This window comes from Euprymna scolopes, chromosome 30, assembly GCF_053919585.1.
Source record: "Euprymna scolopes isolate OS-2025 chromosome 30, ASM5391958v1, whole genome shotgun sequence".
Lineage (NCBI taxonomy): Eukaryota > Metazoa > Mollusca > Cephalopoda > Sepiida > Sepiolidae > Euprymna > Euprymna scolopes.
Genome location: NC_136511.1, coordinates 102,236,212 through 102,253,895, shown reverse-complemented (window position 1 = coordinate 102,253,895; position 17,684 = coordinate 102,236,212). Strand labels below are relative to the sequence as shown.

General features: G+C 33.6%; 1 protein-coding gene across 2 annotated transcripts in view; it reads right to left on the bottom strand.

Moving 5' to 3' along the window:
• Nucleotides 1–17,684, bottom strand: part of LOC145254917 (snake venom 5'-nucleotidase-like) — a 170,362-nt gene that overhangs the window by 12,460 nt on the left and 140,218 nt on the right. For both annotated transcript variants that reach the window (XM_080113880.1, XM_080113881.1), the window contains exons 6-9: nt 14,515–14,637; nt 11,336–11,510; nt 8,608–8,703; nt 846–1,013 (exon numbers count right to left, since the gene is read on the bottom strand). In XM_080113880.1, the coding sequence (XP_079970006.1) occupies nt 846–1,013; nt 8,608–8,703; nt 11,336–11,510; nt 14,515–14,637 (562 nt within the window). The remainder of the gene's footprint in view (nt 1–845; nt 1,014–8,607; nt 8,704–11,335; nt 11,511–14,514; nt 14,638–17,684) is intronic.

The window sequence follows — 17,684 nt, the reverse complement described above, 5'->3', positions numbered from 1 at the left end:
TAACAGTGTAGGCGAAGCAACATGAATGCTTGTAAAAACAAATTAGTTCCCAAGAAAAACAACAGGCAGAGATGGCCTGTAAAGTATGTTAAAGTATGAAAGCAAAGTATGTTAGCTACAAAGAAAGGAGGGGCATGAAATAATGGCGTCACAGATATCGAATTGATAACGAATGAAGATTTTAGAATCAGTTTGTGGTGGCAGCTTGGCATGGATGGATATTTAACAAGATGTAATATTTAAAAAATAAAAAATAAATAAGATCTAAATAATAATAAAAAAATAAAGGATCTATGGCAAAACAGTTATAGGTGGTAAGTAATAATAAGTTTTAAGTGATAAGTTTGTAATTATTATGGTTATTCATTTTGTTGGGAAATTTTTTAGATGAGGATTGATAATTTGTATTTTTCAGACTATTGTTCTCATCTTGGATGTTATTCCCAAAATGTTTCAACTAATGTAACCTCCAACCTTCTTCACGTGTTTCTTGTTGAAACTCGGGAAATCTATATGGAACATTGAACGGAACCCTTTATTTAATCCACAGGTGTGGCATGCTCTCGTTGAGTCAGCCATGAGCAGGTAAAAGTCTTAAGGAATTCATAATAAAGGGCTCCATTAGAAATTCCATAAAGATTCCCCGAGTTCAATACAAAGATTCCCAGAGTTTGACAAGATACACCTAAAGAAGGTCGAAGGTTACACTGTGTATCGTGTCCAAAATGAGAAGAGAATGTGAAATTATCTTGAGAAAAATAGTTTGAATAATCATTCAATCATAAAATGCAGACTAACTCAATGATCATAATTTAATAAACTGTAAATGGGGGGGGGGGACTCACCTGTGATCCGTAATACAACCAGCGGGTCAACCATGGGAAGAACATCCATCAGGTCCTGTAATCTAAATTCTCCTTTTTCATGAATTCTGTCTGAACGTAACGTTCCTGAATTGATCATGGCCACATCAGCGTGAGTGGCAGCTAACATGATATCCGTTATAAAATTACCTGCACAAAGAAAAAAATTTAGTGAATTAAAAAGTTTTAATAGGACAAAGAAATAAATTATAAGAAAAATGTTATACAAATGTCAGACTAAACTAGCCTTCACTACATAGCCAGATGCAGGTAGACCTCACTACACAGCCAGACACAGTTACATAACCAGACAGAACTAGTCATCACTACACGACCAGATACAACTAGTCATCATTACACGGCCAGACACAACTAGCCTCCGTACATGACCAGACACAAGTAACCCTCTGTACATGGCCAGACACAACTAACCCTCCATATAGATGTGTTTCATCCATTTCTGAAAATTATGTATGCTAGCCCTCTGTACATGGTCAAACACAACTAACCCACCATATAGATGTGTTTCATCCATTTCTGAAAATTATGTATGCATGTAAGTCAGAAAAGAAAAAAACTATTAAACACACACACACAAAAGAAAATCAAATCAAAAAGTCTGACTCTCAAATCACAATTAACAATACTCTATAACATAACACCAACTCTCAAAATGCCAGACTCTCCAAATGTATAAACTTTACTTTCTCGCTGAGATAGTCTGTAATCTAAATAGAAATTGACAGCACTCCTTCTCACTAACACTGTAATTTGTACCAACTCTTAACTTTGATGGGTTTCCTCACCTACCAAACGCTCAACATTATCCTCCATAATGAATCCTTATTGCAGCCACTCATCTCAAACAAATTAATGTGTCTGCAGTACACACAGAAATATTTAATCTTGTAAGTAAATTTTTCATATTCATTCTGGCCATGTTCGAGCATGTCTACAAATTATATTAATTTATTAATTATTTTGTTTTTTATGGGGATAGGGCATCCTATCCGATGCCAGACATTCACCCACTATTTCAGTCACTCCAACCGAGAGATCTTTTTTAAATTTCTAAAGTTCCTTTGAGTGCAATTGTTTGTATTCCTTTTGCACTTGGTTCACCGTGTATATTTGACAGGTAGTTTTTGAAATTCTTTTTCATGAGTCTGGTTGCTCATATGAATGCTAGAATGATGGAGATCTTAAGATTCACGTTTCTTTTCATATCGTAGACAAAGCCTTGGTATTTTGTTATCTTCTCAGTTCTGTTAAGACCAGCATTGTTAGAGACACTTACTTCAACTAAGGTTGCTACTTTCTCCCTTTTGTCCCATATCACTATATTAGGCTTAACAGCTCCATGTTCAAGGTATGTAGCTGTATGAATTTTATAGTCATAATGTAAAAATTGGTCATTCTTCTATTTTGAAAGACAGTGGATACCCCCTGAAAATGTATCCGTGCAATGAAGAGTTTATAATAAAGCAAAGGTTGTACAATCTCTAACCTTACTTTTTCATGGGCCATTGAGTAACAGCTTACATTATATCTGTAAATAAAAGTATTTGCACAAACAAAACCAATAGAAAGAAAATTAAAATCAAAAGTTTCAAAAGATAAAGAAATAAACTATTTTCTGCCTTCGGATGTGTTTGTAGCACACACTTACATTTGTGGGTATTCATTGCACAGACTGTGATCGTCCACTTTTTCACAAGAAACAAGATGTAGTACCTGTTCTGATACTGCACGCCATCTTGTCAGTGAGAGAAAGAGATCCTTCTACACTGTGTATCAAATTATTAACGAGTTTACATTTTTTTAAATATTTAAGGAACGAGTGAATAAAAATCTATGACACTTTAAGAAAGTGCTCACAGTACTATACAGCTACTTCAGTTAAAAAAATAAAAGCATTTAAAGCAGTATTAGCGAAACTATGGCAGAAGATAAGAATATCTGTTGATTTCAGTGTGTCAAGTTATTAACGAGGTTGAGAAAAAAACAATATACCCATAATTTGTTTATTGAAATAATTTTCAAACATTAAAATAAAAATCCTTAGAGCACAATAACTACATAGCAATTTCTATGTTGACATAATTAGTAGGGGATATGCGATTCTTCTTTATAAATGACTTGTAAAAGACGTTGTTCTACAGAATTAGTCAAACTTGTGATTTCGTCAACAGTTATTCCTTGCGATACCTCTTGGGGAGCATTCCACAACTCATCTTTGCTCTTAAATTGGCATCCACTTGCATAGAGGCGTCGCTTCATGATACTCCAAAGGTTCTCAATTGGGTTCAAATCTGTTGAATTTGCAGACCACTCCATCTTCCGTTGCACAAGAGAACCCCAGTTGTTGCAAATACTCTTTGCTTTTGTTTGCTGCATATGAGGGAGCATTATCCTGCATAAAAATAATAGTTCTTCTGAACATCAACCTTTGCTTCTTCAGCCATGGTTCAAAGTGCTCCTTCAGAAAAGCTATGTAAGCATTTGACATCATTTTTATGCCTTCTAGGACTCTCCATGGGCCAACTAAAGTACCTCCGATAATCCCAGACCAAATCATTATCCCACCACCACCTCGTTGGCGCCTTAAACGCTGATGACGATGTCATCCATCTAGGACCCATCCTTTGCTTCAGCCATCTGAGCCATCAAGAGTAACACGCACTTCATCCATGAACAAAACTTTGGAAAAATCCGTTTTCATGTTGTCCTCTGCTCATTTCAATCAGTTTTGTATGTGACGTTGCTTTAATGGATGCTTTGTCACAGGCTTGACAGGCTTTACCACTTCTTTCAGAAGGCGACATTGAGTACTTTTTGAGACATTCTTCAATCTGGCTTGGTCAAAGACTTCTCGACTGGTCTGCCCAGGGTTCTTAACGACTTCACGTTTAATTTGGATTAGAGAACGGCACGAAACAACTCTAGATTTACCTTTATCAGCTCTCTTACATACCTTTGTAGGGTCCTTGACAAAGTTCTTCACAGTTTGATGGTACCTTCCTATTATTTTCAATATTTCGAGAGCAGTTTTACCTTTTGCTAGCTGTTCTGTAATAGTACTCTTTTCAGAACTACTCAAACCCCCTTTATGACCCATTTTATTGACAAAACAAACTGCCTTGTTTATAATTTGACACACCTCAAATACTGTGGATTCAGCAATTACAATGATAAGTTGTTTACATTGCACGGAACAGTATGAAAATTTCACAGTACGTGCAACGTTTCCAAAGCTTTTGATATGAAACTACCGTGACCGGTAAGTTTCTGAAACTGGTAAAAAAATGTTATCTCGTTAATAATTTGACATGCAGTGTAGACTTAGCCAATTTTTTTCATTTTTGTCCCAATTCAGAATTCTCCTTGATTTTTCCCTACATTAAAAATGGATCTTGTGTCTAACTGCCCTCATGGTGAGGCAAGTAAATTTGCGATACAATCTGCCGCAGAAAAAAGATACTTTGGAAAATGCTGAACAAAAAAAATTAAATTGTAAACTAAACATTGGGTTTGTTGATTATATAAAAATTTGTAAAAACAAAAAGAGACTTTGATGGATTGTAATAAACCATGTGTTGGCCTGCGTGGCAATCTCACAAACCCTAACATTGTTTCTATGGTCTTTTCCACCATCTTCTCTTCCCACATTGGCAGCTGCCGAGAGGGGCATGCACGTGGTTCACAAGTATGAAAAGAAAAGAAAAAACACAAATTTTGACACATTCTGCAAATATTAGTTGCACCTTGTGAGTGTGTGTGAGACCATCGACCATCTACACTCTCTAGTCTACATCTGCCAAGACCACTTTGTTGTTGATTGATAAACTCATTTCTTGCTCAGAGCTATGACCTACGTTCTACTGTGTCTAACTCTTCACTCTCCTTAACTTTGTCATCAACTGTTGCAACCCCAAGACTGTCACCAAAACTGTCACAAAACCCACCATCACACCTAAAACTAACTAAAATATATTGACCAATCTTTTGCTCCCATTTACTGTCACATCTTGATTAACAGTCCTATTTCATCTTTCTTTTGCGTGCGTTCGTGAACAATTTTCTATGTCCTTGTTCTACTGATAAACTTATTTCCCCCCCCCCCCCGTTTTCTTTTTTAATTCCAAATTTTTGTCTGGACTGCTGATCATATCACAGATATTTCAGCCAAATAGAAATAATAGCGGTGCAAAATAGCAGTAACAAAGATGTCCTGTGTCTTGAGCCTGTCCTCTTATAGTGAGATCAGGGAGATCATCTTCTATATAATACAGTAAACTTGATTTTTCCCCTATAACTAGTCTTGATAGGAAAATAAGAAACTACTTTTAAAACAAATATTTTACACTCAACACTTACAACACTTCCTTAATTGCCTTTCATGAAAAATATGTGGACATTTTCTCCCCGTTTATAAATGATTGAATTTGTTCCAACTTAACTGCTTCTTTCAAATATGTTCTACTACAAAGAGATTAGCAAAAACTTTCACTTTCCCACAAGTGAGTTCTTCCACATTCACTCATACATCAAGTTATTTCCTTAATAGATATAATTACTATTTAAACTGTTTATTTTAGTTTTTTAACTCTTACTATTTCCTAGATGCTACAACAGATTTTTTATAAAAGTAACAAATGCTCCCTCAATTGCACCTACATTTCACCTGGCATCCTAAATGTATTTGAGGAAATATGGAATATCGGAATGGTTGTATTTCAATAGTGTCGTCTGGCTATTCATGATACATTTAATCAATCTTCAGAATGCTGGAATAAATTGACAAACCACTCACATCATATTCACAAAGGTGGTTTATCCTGACAGCTAGGCTTTTCATAAGTAACTTTTTTTAACATAAGATATTAAGATGTTTTTCCTTTATATAAAACAAAACATAAAACTGACAACTAAGTGTCATTGACAGTTTTCTTTTTACTAAAACAAAATAAGAAAATCGTTTGCCAAGTTGAAAAGACTGATTTTGTTTAAACTAAAACACAAAAGAAAATCGATTATTATCTTTTTACCATCTTTAAATAACACAAAACAATCGATAGTTTTCTTTTTACTAAAACAAAACAGAAAATCACTTTCTAACTTTTAACGACTTTTCTTTAATCAGAAAATACTTTACTATCTTTTAACGACTTTTAAAACAAAATCAATTACTAACTATCAACGACTGTTGATTTTTGTATACTAGCAAGCCTATATCCTGGCATTGCCTATGGTCAATTTAAAAAAAAACGCTAAGTAAAAAATATTATAAAGTATTCTATTTTAATGAATATATACTTGAAATTAATTTGTGTTTACAACTACATATAAACACCCCAATATATAACTTTTAACTTATTTCCATGCATTTGTTATTTGAGTCGCATTAATTAATAAAAAATCATTCTTTTGTATTAAGTGATCAGTAGGGATTTCCAATGCTTACCATAAAATTGGTGACGCCATCATTTTCTGCATATTTTCTGAAGCTGTTTATAGTTATACCGTTTATCAACAGATAAAATAAATATTACTTCAGCGTAGATAATAGCAAAATTCCAAGAGTGTGTAATACATTTTTTTTCTTCCAATTTCATTAAATGAAATAGAAAGGCATTATGTAAGAAAGTAATCTTCTGAATCATCTAACCAACGCATGCAATGGAAATATGAAATGTTAACGAAGCAGTATTGGAAAATGTTGAAATCAATGTCGCTGTGTTTTCTTTGTGACATACATAAGCAACATTAATTTTTCTAGGGACAAAGAGTAGTATCTGTTCTGATGCTACACTTAGTCTATTATGTCCCTGGACTATGAGGCAAAACTCATTCTAAACTAAATCAATTATTTTTTTGTTCCAACCCAGAGTTCTCCCCTTTTTGGGAATCTGGATGCATCCCATATTAAGAACTAACCTAGTGTCAAAATTTGTCTTGTGAGGAGGCAAGAACCATGTTAAAATAATGTATTATTATTTAAAAACTCATTCTTAACATAGGACAGGTGGGGGCCTAATTAAAAATTCTGTACTTTCATCTAACAATATAATGAACACAACAACTGGTAAAAAGTAAGTTAACTTGCAAATCATAAACCCCTGAAGAAAAGCTAAGGTTTTAGTATCTTACCCACTTGTCCCCTAAAAACGTTACCAAAGGCAAGATAAGTTACTCATCTGCTTATTTTGTACTTTCATCTAACAATGGACTGAACACAAGTACTGCTGAGAATCAAAATAACTTGCAAATTCTGAAAAAAAGTGTAAATTTTGACAAATGCATGCAGCCCCCTTCCCTCTAACAAAATCAAAATCTAGTATTGTTCAACCACTTAAAAACGATTTTAAAAGAAAGTTTTAAAAAGTAATAAATAGTTGTTGATTAGTTTCCTATGTCAAATGAACATTATAGGAGCACTTTCCTAAAAAAAAATAATGTTATGTTTTCGAAAGCTATTGTGAAATATTATAACTTCCTATAATGAATGTCTTGTTATTAAAAGCACTGAGGATTTGAATAAGTGACATTATTGAAAGCCAAATGTTTTTTAATTTGAAACTTTAATTTACATCTAATAAAATAGCTCTTGAAAGAAACACACCAAGCAAATTTAATATGTAATCGTCTGATAAGATGTATTTTATTAACTGAAAATAAGACAAAATTTTGAAAAATAATGGATCTCATTTATTTTGCCTTTTGCTGATTGTTACTAGTCTCTCAGCGTTTTCAGATATACATTTCTCATTTTGTGCAGTCACACCCACACAGACTTTCTAATAGGAAATATAAATAAAATGAACTCATTTTTCCCGTCTGATTTTGACCTTAATAGGATTAAAAATCAAGATATTTCATGCAAATATAATATGCACAAACGGCAGAACAATATCTGAGGTGTGTTATAGGCTTATTATTTCTCAAATTCCTCGATAATCTTAGATTTCTATACTTTTTCTGCTGAGAAGTCACGGCCAAAATCGGTTAAGATCAATGGAAGTGGTAAAATATTTTCTCTCTAATAAATTCCTCCTCCCCCTGCCACCACTTAACACCGTTTGGGGATCGTTCACAAGGAACAGTTGAGAAGAGAACACCGGTTTGGCTTCGTAGTGCTTTCATGTGAAGTTATTTAAAATCACTAAACTAAGCTGCAGTGCTCTGTGGTGTAGTGGTTAGCGTGCTGGACAATTTACATTATATTTTCACGTTCGCGCCGACCTACCGTAGTCGTTTTTTATTTATTTTTTTTTTTTTCCTAAACAACTGGAATGGACTTTTCTTGGTGGCCGAACTGTTAACGTTGCAGATGTTTTTTGTTTTTTTTCACACTTTATTTTCCTACTTTTACTCATGACTCCGGGTTTGATCCTTCCTACTTACCTACCATAACATTTTTTAAAACTCCCCCCCCCCCCCCGTCCCGGAAACAAACACTCGGGCAACGCCGGGTACCCCCGCTAGTAGGAAATATAATAATATTGTTACATTATTATCCAGTTTTATGGTAATTTATTCACTATTAGATCATTTGCATTTTGAACCATTTTAATCAATTTCTGTGTGCCATGCATTTTACAAAGCCGGTGACGAATGAGAGAGCAAAGTGAAATCAGTTGGTCCCTTCCAGTCAACCAACGGTTTTGGCCTGGAGGGAGGAGTAATGTTGAAGACAATTGCACTCGCATCTTGATCATAGAAAAAGGAAAGGTTGATTACTTACCGAGATTAGTTTCTCTTGTGCGCACAGCGGTGAACCTTCCATCCAAAGGTACAGAGATATTTCCAAGAACTTCATCTAACTGGTTACCAACCACATCTGTAAATGAGACAACAATTGGTAAAAAGAACTCTTACAACACAATAAAATTCTTGCCCTAGAGAAAAGACGACATGATTCCATTTCTGTTTGATGAAGAACCAGTTTTCTTTTTTTTTTTTGCAGACCATCTACTAGTTGACCAATTGTGTACAAATCCCAAGAGTAATAGGAGCCTTCTATCATGTCTGAAAGTGACACGATGTTCAACAAGCAAGATCGGATAAGCGCTGCTGTATAACTCATGCTTTCTAACAATCCAAGTTATGACAACAGGACCATTGCCAGCACCCTCAAAATGCATTGCTGGATTGCCAAATAACAGGGATGTGCACAGAGTGATGAAAACAAAGTTTTCGGCAAGGGTTATGGTCTTTAATGTGGTTTCAAGTGAGGGCCACATTATGCCACCTCATATCTTCAAAGTCGGCTTAAAAACCAACACCAATGTGTACATAGATGTGCTGAAGAGTGTGGTGATCCCCTGGTGCAATCAGGTGGCTGCTGGCTGACCCTGGGTTTGACAGCAAGACTCAGCGTCAGCTTACAAGTCCAAAGAGACCCATGCTTGGCTTTATAAGGAGAGCTACGACTTTGTACTCTTCTCTCACTGCTCCCCCTCCTTCCCTGACCTGAACCTACTACTTTGTTTGGTCATAAATTGAGAACATCACCAACATGACCTCCCACAATACCAAAGCCAGCCTGATCACCGTCATCCACCGAGTATTTGCCGAGCTCGTGCCGGCGCTGTGGAAAAGGCATGCTCCCAGTTCTGGACCCATATCAAGGCGGTGATTGAGGCTGAAGGTGGCTACATTGAATAAATGTCAGCTCTACTACAAAATCAAGTTACCTGAATTGATTTTTTTCAATTAAAGTTTTAAAATAAAGCTGTAGTGTTGCTTTCTTTAGGACAATACTTTTATTGTTCCATCGTGTGTATATATATATATAAATATATATATATATATATATATATATATATATATATATATATATATATATATATATATATATATTGCAATTAAAAAATTAAAAAAACAAATACATTCAACAACAACCACCACCTTTCAGCTATCAGGCAAGTACAGTTCAGACATTGATCTTTTCAATTTCTATTTAATTACTTTTGCATAGAAATAATATGAGTACATAATAATATAAATAAATAATATGAATACATAATAATATAAATAAATAATATGAATACATAATAATATAAATAAATAATATGAATACATAATAATATAAATAAATAATATGAATACATAATAATATAAATAAATAATATGAATGCATAATAATATAAATAAATAATATGAATACATAATAATATAAATAAATAATATGAATACATAATAATATAAATAAATAATATGAATACATAATAATATAAATAAATAATATGAATACATAATAATATAAATAAATAATATGAATACATAATAATATAAATAAATAATATGAATACATAATAATATAAATAAATAATATGAATACATAATAATATAAATAAATAATATGAATACATAATATAAATAAATAATATGAATACATAATAATATAAATAAATAATATGAATACATAATAATATAAATAAATAATATGAATACATAATAATATAAATAAATAATATGGATACATAATAATATAAATAAATAATATGGATACATAATAATATAAATAAATAATATGGATACATAATAATATAAATAAATAATATGAATACATAATAATATAAATAAATAATATGAATACATAATAATATAAATAAGAAAAACAGCTAAAATTTAATTAGTTATGCAGTTACTATGTGTGGTAATACATGATATTACAACAAATAACAATATTTCATTTGGAAGTATTCTATATCAAATCATACGTCACTAAAAAAACAATAACACAATAATTACAAGGCGGAACAATAAAGTTGTCGACCTAAAGAAAACAACACTACAGATTTATTTTAAAACTTTCAGAAAGAAAAAAGAAAATTTTTCAGTGAAATAATTGCTGTGTCAGAAAGAAGAGGGGAATAATTCCACTAACATGAGTATCAATAATCTGTTTAGCCTTATTTGGGCCCTGTCGGTGGGGCATTAGAATACGCCGACTGCCCCCCTGCAGAGGGTAAAAGTCCCTTAATGGGGGTCCTAGATATGACCTTAAACTATATCCAGTGGTGAGGCCCCAGTTTGTGGGCTTTGGGGAGTGTGGAGCCACCCTTTAATTACCATTGCTCCCAGGTCCACTCTGACCCAGAGTGGTTGTACCTGTTAGGGTCCCAACTATGGGTTGAATAGAAACCGACGTGAAAACAACAAATATATTCTATTAAAAAATTTTTTCTTCAAAATCTTTGGATTCGGCATTAAATAACCCGAAAAGGGTTGATATGCCATAAAACAAAGACAACCAACCAAATTAGCCTTATTTGCTAACTATTTTTTTTTTCAGAATCTCAAAATCTGATAAATAATCAGAAAAATTGAAAAAACAAAAGTTCAGTAATAAAAATTTTAGAAGTAATGGTAGGGGATCAAGCGATGTGCACTTGAGATTTCAAACAGATTCCGATTTTGTTTTCTTCAGATTCAAATGCAAAATAGTGTTTTTATTTACTACTTACTTAAAAAATTTGTCACAATTTCTTTTGTCTCATCATCTTCAGGGTGCGATGAATCAAGGTCAACACGTTCAATTGTGATTTTGACCTTTTCAGTTCCAGAGCTTGGCCATTCCAATATCACTTTGCTCAGATTACGGAAATCTGTGCCACTTTTGAGGACGTAGCAACCATTTACCTTTGAAAGAAAAAAAAAAGAACTCAAACTCAAAGAATAATGCAAGAAGGTGGAGAGTTTATAGCAAATGCAACCATTAGTATCGAGAGTGTATGCATCTATTTATATAAAGTTAGTTATGTGCTGGATTTACTTCTAAACTAATTAACTAATCATTACAGATTCTAGGAGACAGCTGCTAGGTGAAAGGGATTGTAATGTGGGCTATATTTAGTTTTAGTTTCTGAAAGTCACAGGTGGTATGCAGTTTTCTGACTTTGTAGACATGTCTCTATTTATTTGCTTCGCTAAGCAGCAGAGTTAAATATGGTGTCAGTTTTTAATCTGGAGAAAGTCCAGCTTCTCAAAAAAGAGCACTCTTGATTAGGACAAAAACAAAAAATTGCTTCAGTCTAAAAAGATTTTTCCTTTACTACAAGATGAAATTTAGTATCAGAACAGATACAACATCTTGTTTCTAGGCAAAAGACCAACACGTTATAGGCATGTCGATATGTGTTAGATATACAAAGATGAAAAAGGTGCTTATGGTTGTTATTGGTGAGATGGTTAATAATTTGGAAGATGTCTGACAGAAGTCACGATCTTGGTTGTACGTCTCTGAACACTTCTTAATATGTGTGCGTGGTGAGGGAGGGGAGAAACTTCATTTTTAACTTACAATTTATAAATCAAGTCAGTTCCTCTAAAGACATAAAAGTGGTGCATAACCACTGTGTGGGCCCCTGCCAACAACATTACCGACTCCAATGATGTTTCTGTTGATTTCTTTCCTTTCATCTCTTCTTACGGTTGTGCCATCGTCTCTCACATTGGCAGCTGCCGAAGGGAGCTGTGCACAAGTTTAGAAGTATAAAAATAAAGTAACTCCAAAGGAAACTAGACTTCAACACTTTCTGTAAATATTAGCTGCACTCTGAGTGCGTGTGCGACACCAGTGTAGCAAATTACCCTCTAAGTGCTAATATTCATATCTTAGTTTTTCTGTCAAGGCCAAATTCATCAATTAATGTCAACTCGTTCTGATCTTTCAAAGCTGTCTCAACCTAGTCCAAGCCACGATCTGACTTCCACTGTTTTCAACTCACAACTTTCAGCAACTGCATCCCATTGGCAACTAATGTCAACCGGGCACTGTCCTCATCTAACTTGTTGACCATTACAAAACAACTCCCAACAGTCATAAAACACAGTCAGTTTGCAAAACCACTCTCAATTGTCATAAAGCTTTAAGGTTTAGAATGCTTTTAGGGCACAACCTAATAAAATAAATAATTCAATACAAGCTTCTGAAATGACGAACGCAACAACTTCATAAAATGTAACACAGAAAAGGTTTATTAAGGAGAATGTGATATGTTCCTTGTCAAAAGCTGGACTCCGGCTACCTGGTGCTATCGCGGTAGTTATTCCCAGTGGAATCGTCGACACTGGTAGAGATAACACCGAGGTGGAGAGAGAGAAGAAAAGGGAGGTCCGTTCTGTTTGGTGTCTCTCTCAGTAAGGACGAGTTCTTATTCCTCAAACCGGATGCTGGCTGAATTCCTTAGGGTATAGGAAGGATCAATGCACTGTACCCCTGATTGGTCAGTATGTGGCCAAATAGCAAAGGGGAGAGGTATTGATTCGTTAAAAGAAAAAAGTTTCATTTGTTTCTGCTACAAAGCTGTTTTAAAACTCCTTGCTAATCCTAAAACTAATTCTGAATACATCTCAGGTCCTTTTGTTTGCAAACCTTCATTACAACCTCACCTAAGCTTTCTTTCGTCTACCCCTCCCACTGAGAACAACTTTCTCTTCAGTGTTCTCCTGATAAACCCATTTCCTGTACCTTTGTTTCTATAATAAACTTATTTTTTCTTGTCTTTTCTCATACTTCTTTTTTTCTTTCTTTTTTTCTTCCTAACACTTAGGGGTGGGGGGTGGGGGGTAACATTGATAGTATCACACGCTGTCATCTTAATCAAGAAGGAGAACCCACCATCATTGATATTTCTGAATTCTATTGATTTGTTAAACATCCATCCATAAAATAAAACAATATTTGTTATACTAAAATCAAACAATAATGAAGTTAACATTTATTCATACAATGATGTTTGTACAGACAAACATTAACATTTTGGTAATTTTTATACAAATTTATCTTTTAAACATAGCTATAAAGAAAAAAAAAACAAAGAACAAATCAATTTTCCTGAGTGATGATGGGAGTGTGGGAGGCAAGAAATGCATAAACAACTGTCCTGCCATCATAATTTCTGAATTCTATTGATTTTCTAAACGTTTGTCCACAAAATAAAACAATATTCCAGAACAAAGCTATTTGTTATATTAAAATCCAAACAATTATTGAATTAAAAAATAAAATAAAATAAAAATAAAATAAAAAATATAGTTAACTAGTGGGGAGAGGGGGGGTCGTCCTTGCCTGGGCATAAAATACACTTAAATATGATATTTTAATTCCTTCTGATTTTGTATATATCATTATTGAGTCCTGATTTCAAAAGTTTAAAAAAAAAAGTATTTTGGTGACATCAGCTAGATTTGAAACCAAAAGCAAAACTGTAGCATTCAAAGCTGGTGATGTTACCACTGTACCAACATGACACACATATAAACCAATTAAAAGTTAAAAATAAACTAAAATGAATGTACAAAATGTTTAACGATTTTTTTTCAATTTTGACTCATCCCCCCCCCCCCCCAAAAAAAAAAACTATTTTAACCAGTAAGAAATCCAATCATTTGAGGCGCCTAGCGCTGCTATGCAATTTTTAGTTTTGGAGGAGATAGAGTTTAAAAATATGGAGACAAACAGACATGATTGACAGACCGACACACATCTAGCCGTTTATGTATTAGATTAATAAAGTATCATATTGCTGTGCAAAATAGTTACCACACAGATCACATATACACAAGCAGTATTCTTATTCTTTCATTTTAACTTTTTTTTTTCATGTTTCTTCTTCAGAGTTTTCATAACTTTTTTCTTTACCTCTTTCAGACCATAATCGTGGTCGTGTCCACCGAGAATGAGGTCAATCCCTTCAGATTCTTCAGCCAACCGAATGTCATTTGGCCATCGCATGTGCGTTAGGGCAATCACAATATCAGCTCCCTGAAAAGAAAAGATGTTTTGTTTTTTTTTTAATTTATCACAAAACTGAAAGAATGAAATTGATAGAAATAATAAAAACAACTGAAAAAACTTTACTTAAACATGTAAAAGGGTAAAGAGAAGGACAAAAGAGGGGTAGAGAGATAAAAGGTGAACTGGATGAGATGGAGGGGGAGAAGAGGGTAGAAATGAGAGAGAGAGAGAGAGAGAGAGAGAGAGGAAAGAAAGAGAAGATAGAGGAAAGAGAATAGAGAGAAAGAGAGAGAAAAGCAAGAAAGGGAAGCAAGAGAAAGGGGAGGGGGAAATATAAAGGGGAAAGTGAAAGAAAGAGAGACGAGGCTACAAAAAGCAAATAGAGGGCAGACAAATGAAAAGAGAGGAGAGAGAAGGGGAGAGAGAGTGGGAGAACAGATTAAAATAAGCTGACTGTCATCATTAAAGAAATATATGTCTATACTTGAAAATACATCACGTCACAAAATTGAATCACTTTTTTTCCCCAAAGTTACCAAAATCTACCATCCATTTTTTTATGATGCCATTTATTTTCAAGTAAATTCATTTTCTTGTAAAAACATGATTATCAATTCATTATTTAAGGAAAACAGTTTCAATTGTTTACTGAAACTAGATTTCAATGAATTGCTCTGGCAGTTGAGTACTTATTTTGCACTGATTATTTGAACACCAACCCAAAAGCAATAGATATACACATCCTTGTTTGTTATCCACGGAAAGTTATCAACTATGATTAAACTCTTTGTTAATGTTACATCTCTGAATTTTTGAGATGAAGATTGATAATTTGTATTAATTAGATTATTCAGACTACTGTTCTCATCCTCAATGTTTTTCTCAAAATGTTTCTGCTGACTCACAGATGTATCTTGTCAAACTCAAGAATCTGTATGGAATTTTAAATGAAACTCTTAAATTCACAAGGGTAACACATTCTTGTTCAGTCAACCATGACACAAATATAATGCATTCAGTTTCCATAAATACTCAATTTCAATTGGTTACTGAAATTGAACTTCAGTCAATGAGAAAGAATTGCTTTGGGAGCCAAGTATCTGCTTTGTATCAGCTATTTAAGCATCAACTTTAAAGTCAACAATGAGAGATAACCAGCCACACGGACCCTTGTTTATGAAAATATCAAATAGGAATAAAGTCTTTGCTGATAAACCCAACTTCCACTTTCGCTACTCATCTAACAGGATCCTAGCAGATGATGTTCAACCGTCACTTGATGACCATGATCATGCAATTGTTCTGTGTATTCGATAATGGCTTCTCAGACTGATTTGAGCTCTCTGTGTGACATCTGTTGGGTGATTTTGTAGCAGAGGTGATGACTGCTCTTTTTTTTTGCAATAGTACGTTTCCTCTCGCATTCTTTGATGCATGCATATTCAACAATTGTAGCCGTTTTGTGACTTGCAGTATGTCAGAAACATCTGTCTTGGGTCAGTGTTTCCCACAAATTAGAATACAAATTGAACTGTTTGAAAGAGACCTTCAGGCTGTCCTTGAACCGTTTCAACTATCCTCATACATTACTTTCTTTTTTTTTTTTTTTTTGGACAGCACACCGCAGATAACACAAGAAGTATTCATAAACACTCTAATACACAATTCACACAGATACTGACTAAAACTCAGGAAACATGCATTTGCACGTTGTTTACTCAGTTAGCCTAAAGCTTTCACACAAATCGTTTCCAGATGTTTCCACAACACAGTTCAATCAGCAGTTGCTACTAAACTGTTATGTGGACAAAGTACACATGCACACAAAAGCTGCTGCTGCTGCTGCTGATGATGAGAAACTCCACATTTTTTTTTTATTTTGATGTTAATAAACAAATATTAACTATCTCCTTTTCTTTAAAGACTTACTGTTTTTTAAACCGTATTAAAGTATTTAATTTTTTTTTTTTTTAATCGTATTGTCCTCGATTTGGCTCTGTTGAGCGAGGATCGAAACCAGGTTGGCTGACCTTTATTTTCATTTTTTATTTTTTAAATAATCATTATGTATATTGGTCTATATGTAGCCATCATTAAATTCTGTACCCCTCGAAAGATTTTCATATATATATATATATATATATATATATATATATATATAGTACAGATGATTTTTCTGTATATTGTTTCCTTTACCCTTTCTAGATGTCTCATAAGTTTTTGAATTTCTGTCTGCAACTGGCAGATGAATTTGCCATAATCCTTTTTTACTTTATACTTTCGGTTTCTTTTGGTATTGTGTAAAGAATACCCATTAAATATCTAGTGCTGGTTTGGGCAGGAACCTTGTGATAGTTTGTAGCATTGATAGTTGATAGAATATTAGTATTAAAAGCAGTTTGGATGTTTTCACTGTTTAATAATATATATATTACACATACATTTGTGACTGTTGGGTCATTATTTTTAATATACATATGTTATTGAATATATATTTTCTTATAGAGGAAGACATATCAATAAATGAGAAATATTAATTGAAATCGATTCATAAACTCGGTGTAAAAAACAGTAAGTCTTTAAAGAAAAGGAGATAGTTAATATTTGTTTATTAACATCGAAAATGCCTACAATGCATACATACTGAATGCTCCCTTACGCTGTCATTATTAAACTCCGGGCAATTTGATTGACTGCCTCAGACCTAAACCAGATTTCTGTAAGGTCTTTTTTTAACACAGTTTGACAACAAACAAGATGGTGTCAGTTAATGCTGAATGTAGATTTTATGAAACAAACAAAAGAACAATCATCAAACTTGAGTATCACACCTAACTAGTTATCAGTTCCCTTCAACAATAGGGGACAAATCGATAATTCGAGTATATATTCTTAAATAAAAGATTAGGCACATTCTTTGCACTGATTACAATTATTCTCATTCCTTTTTCTATCTTTTTCATCTGCTTCGATGCCAAAGTCGATGCATCCGAAATGTAGAGGATTTCCATTTTAAGCAAAATACTACTTCAAGAAAAAGTAAAACACAAAATAATTATTAAAGTTTGTAGAAG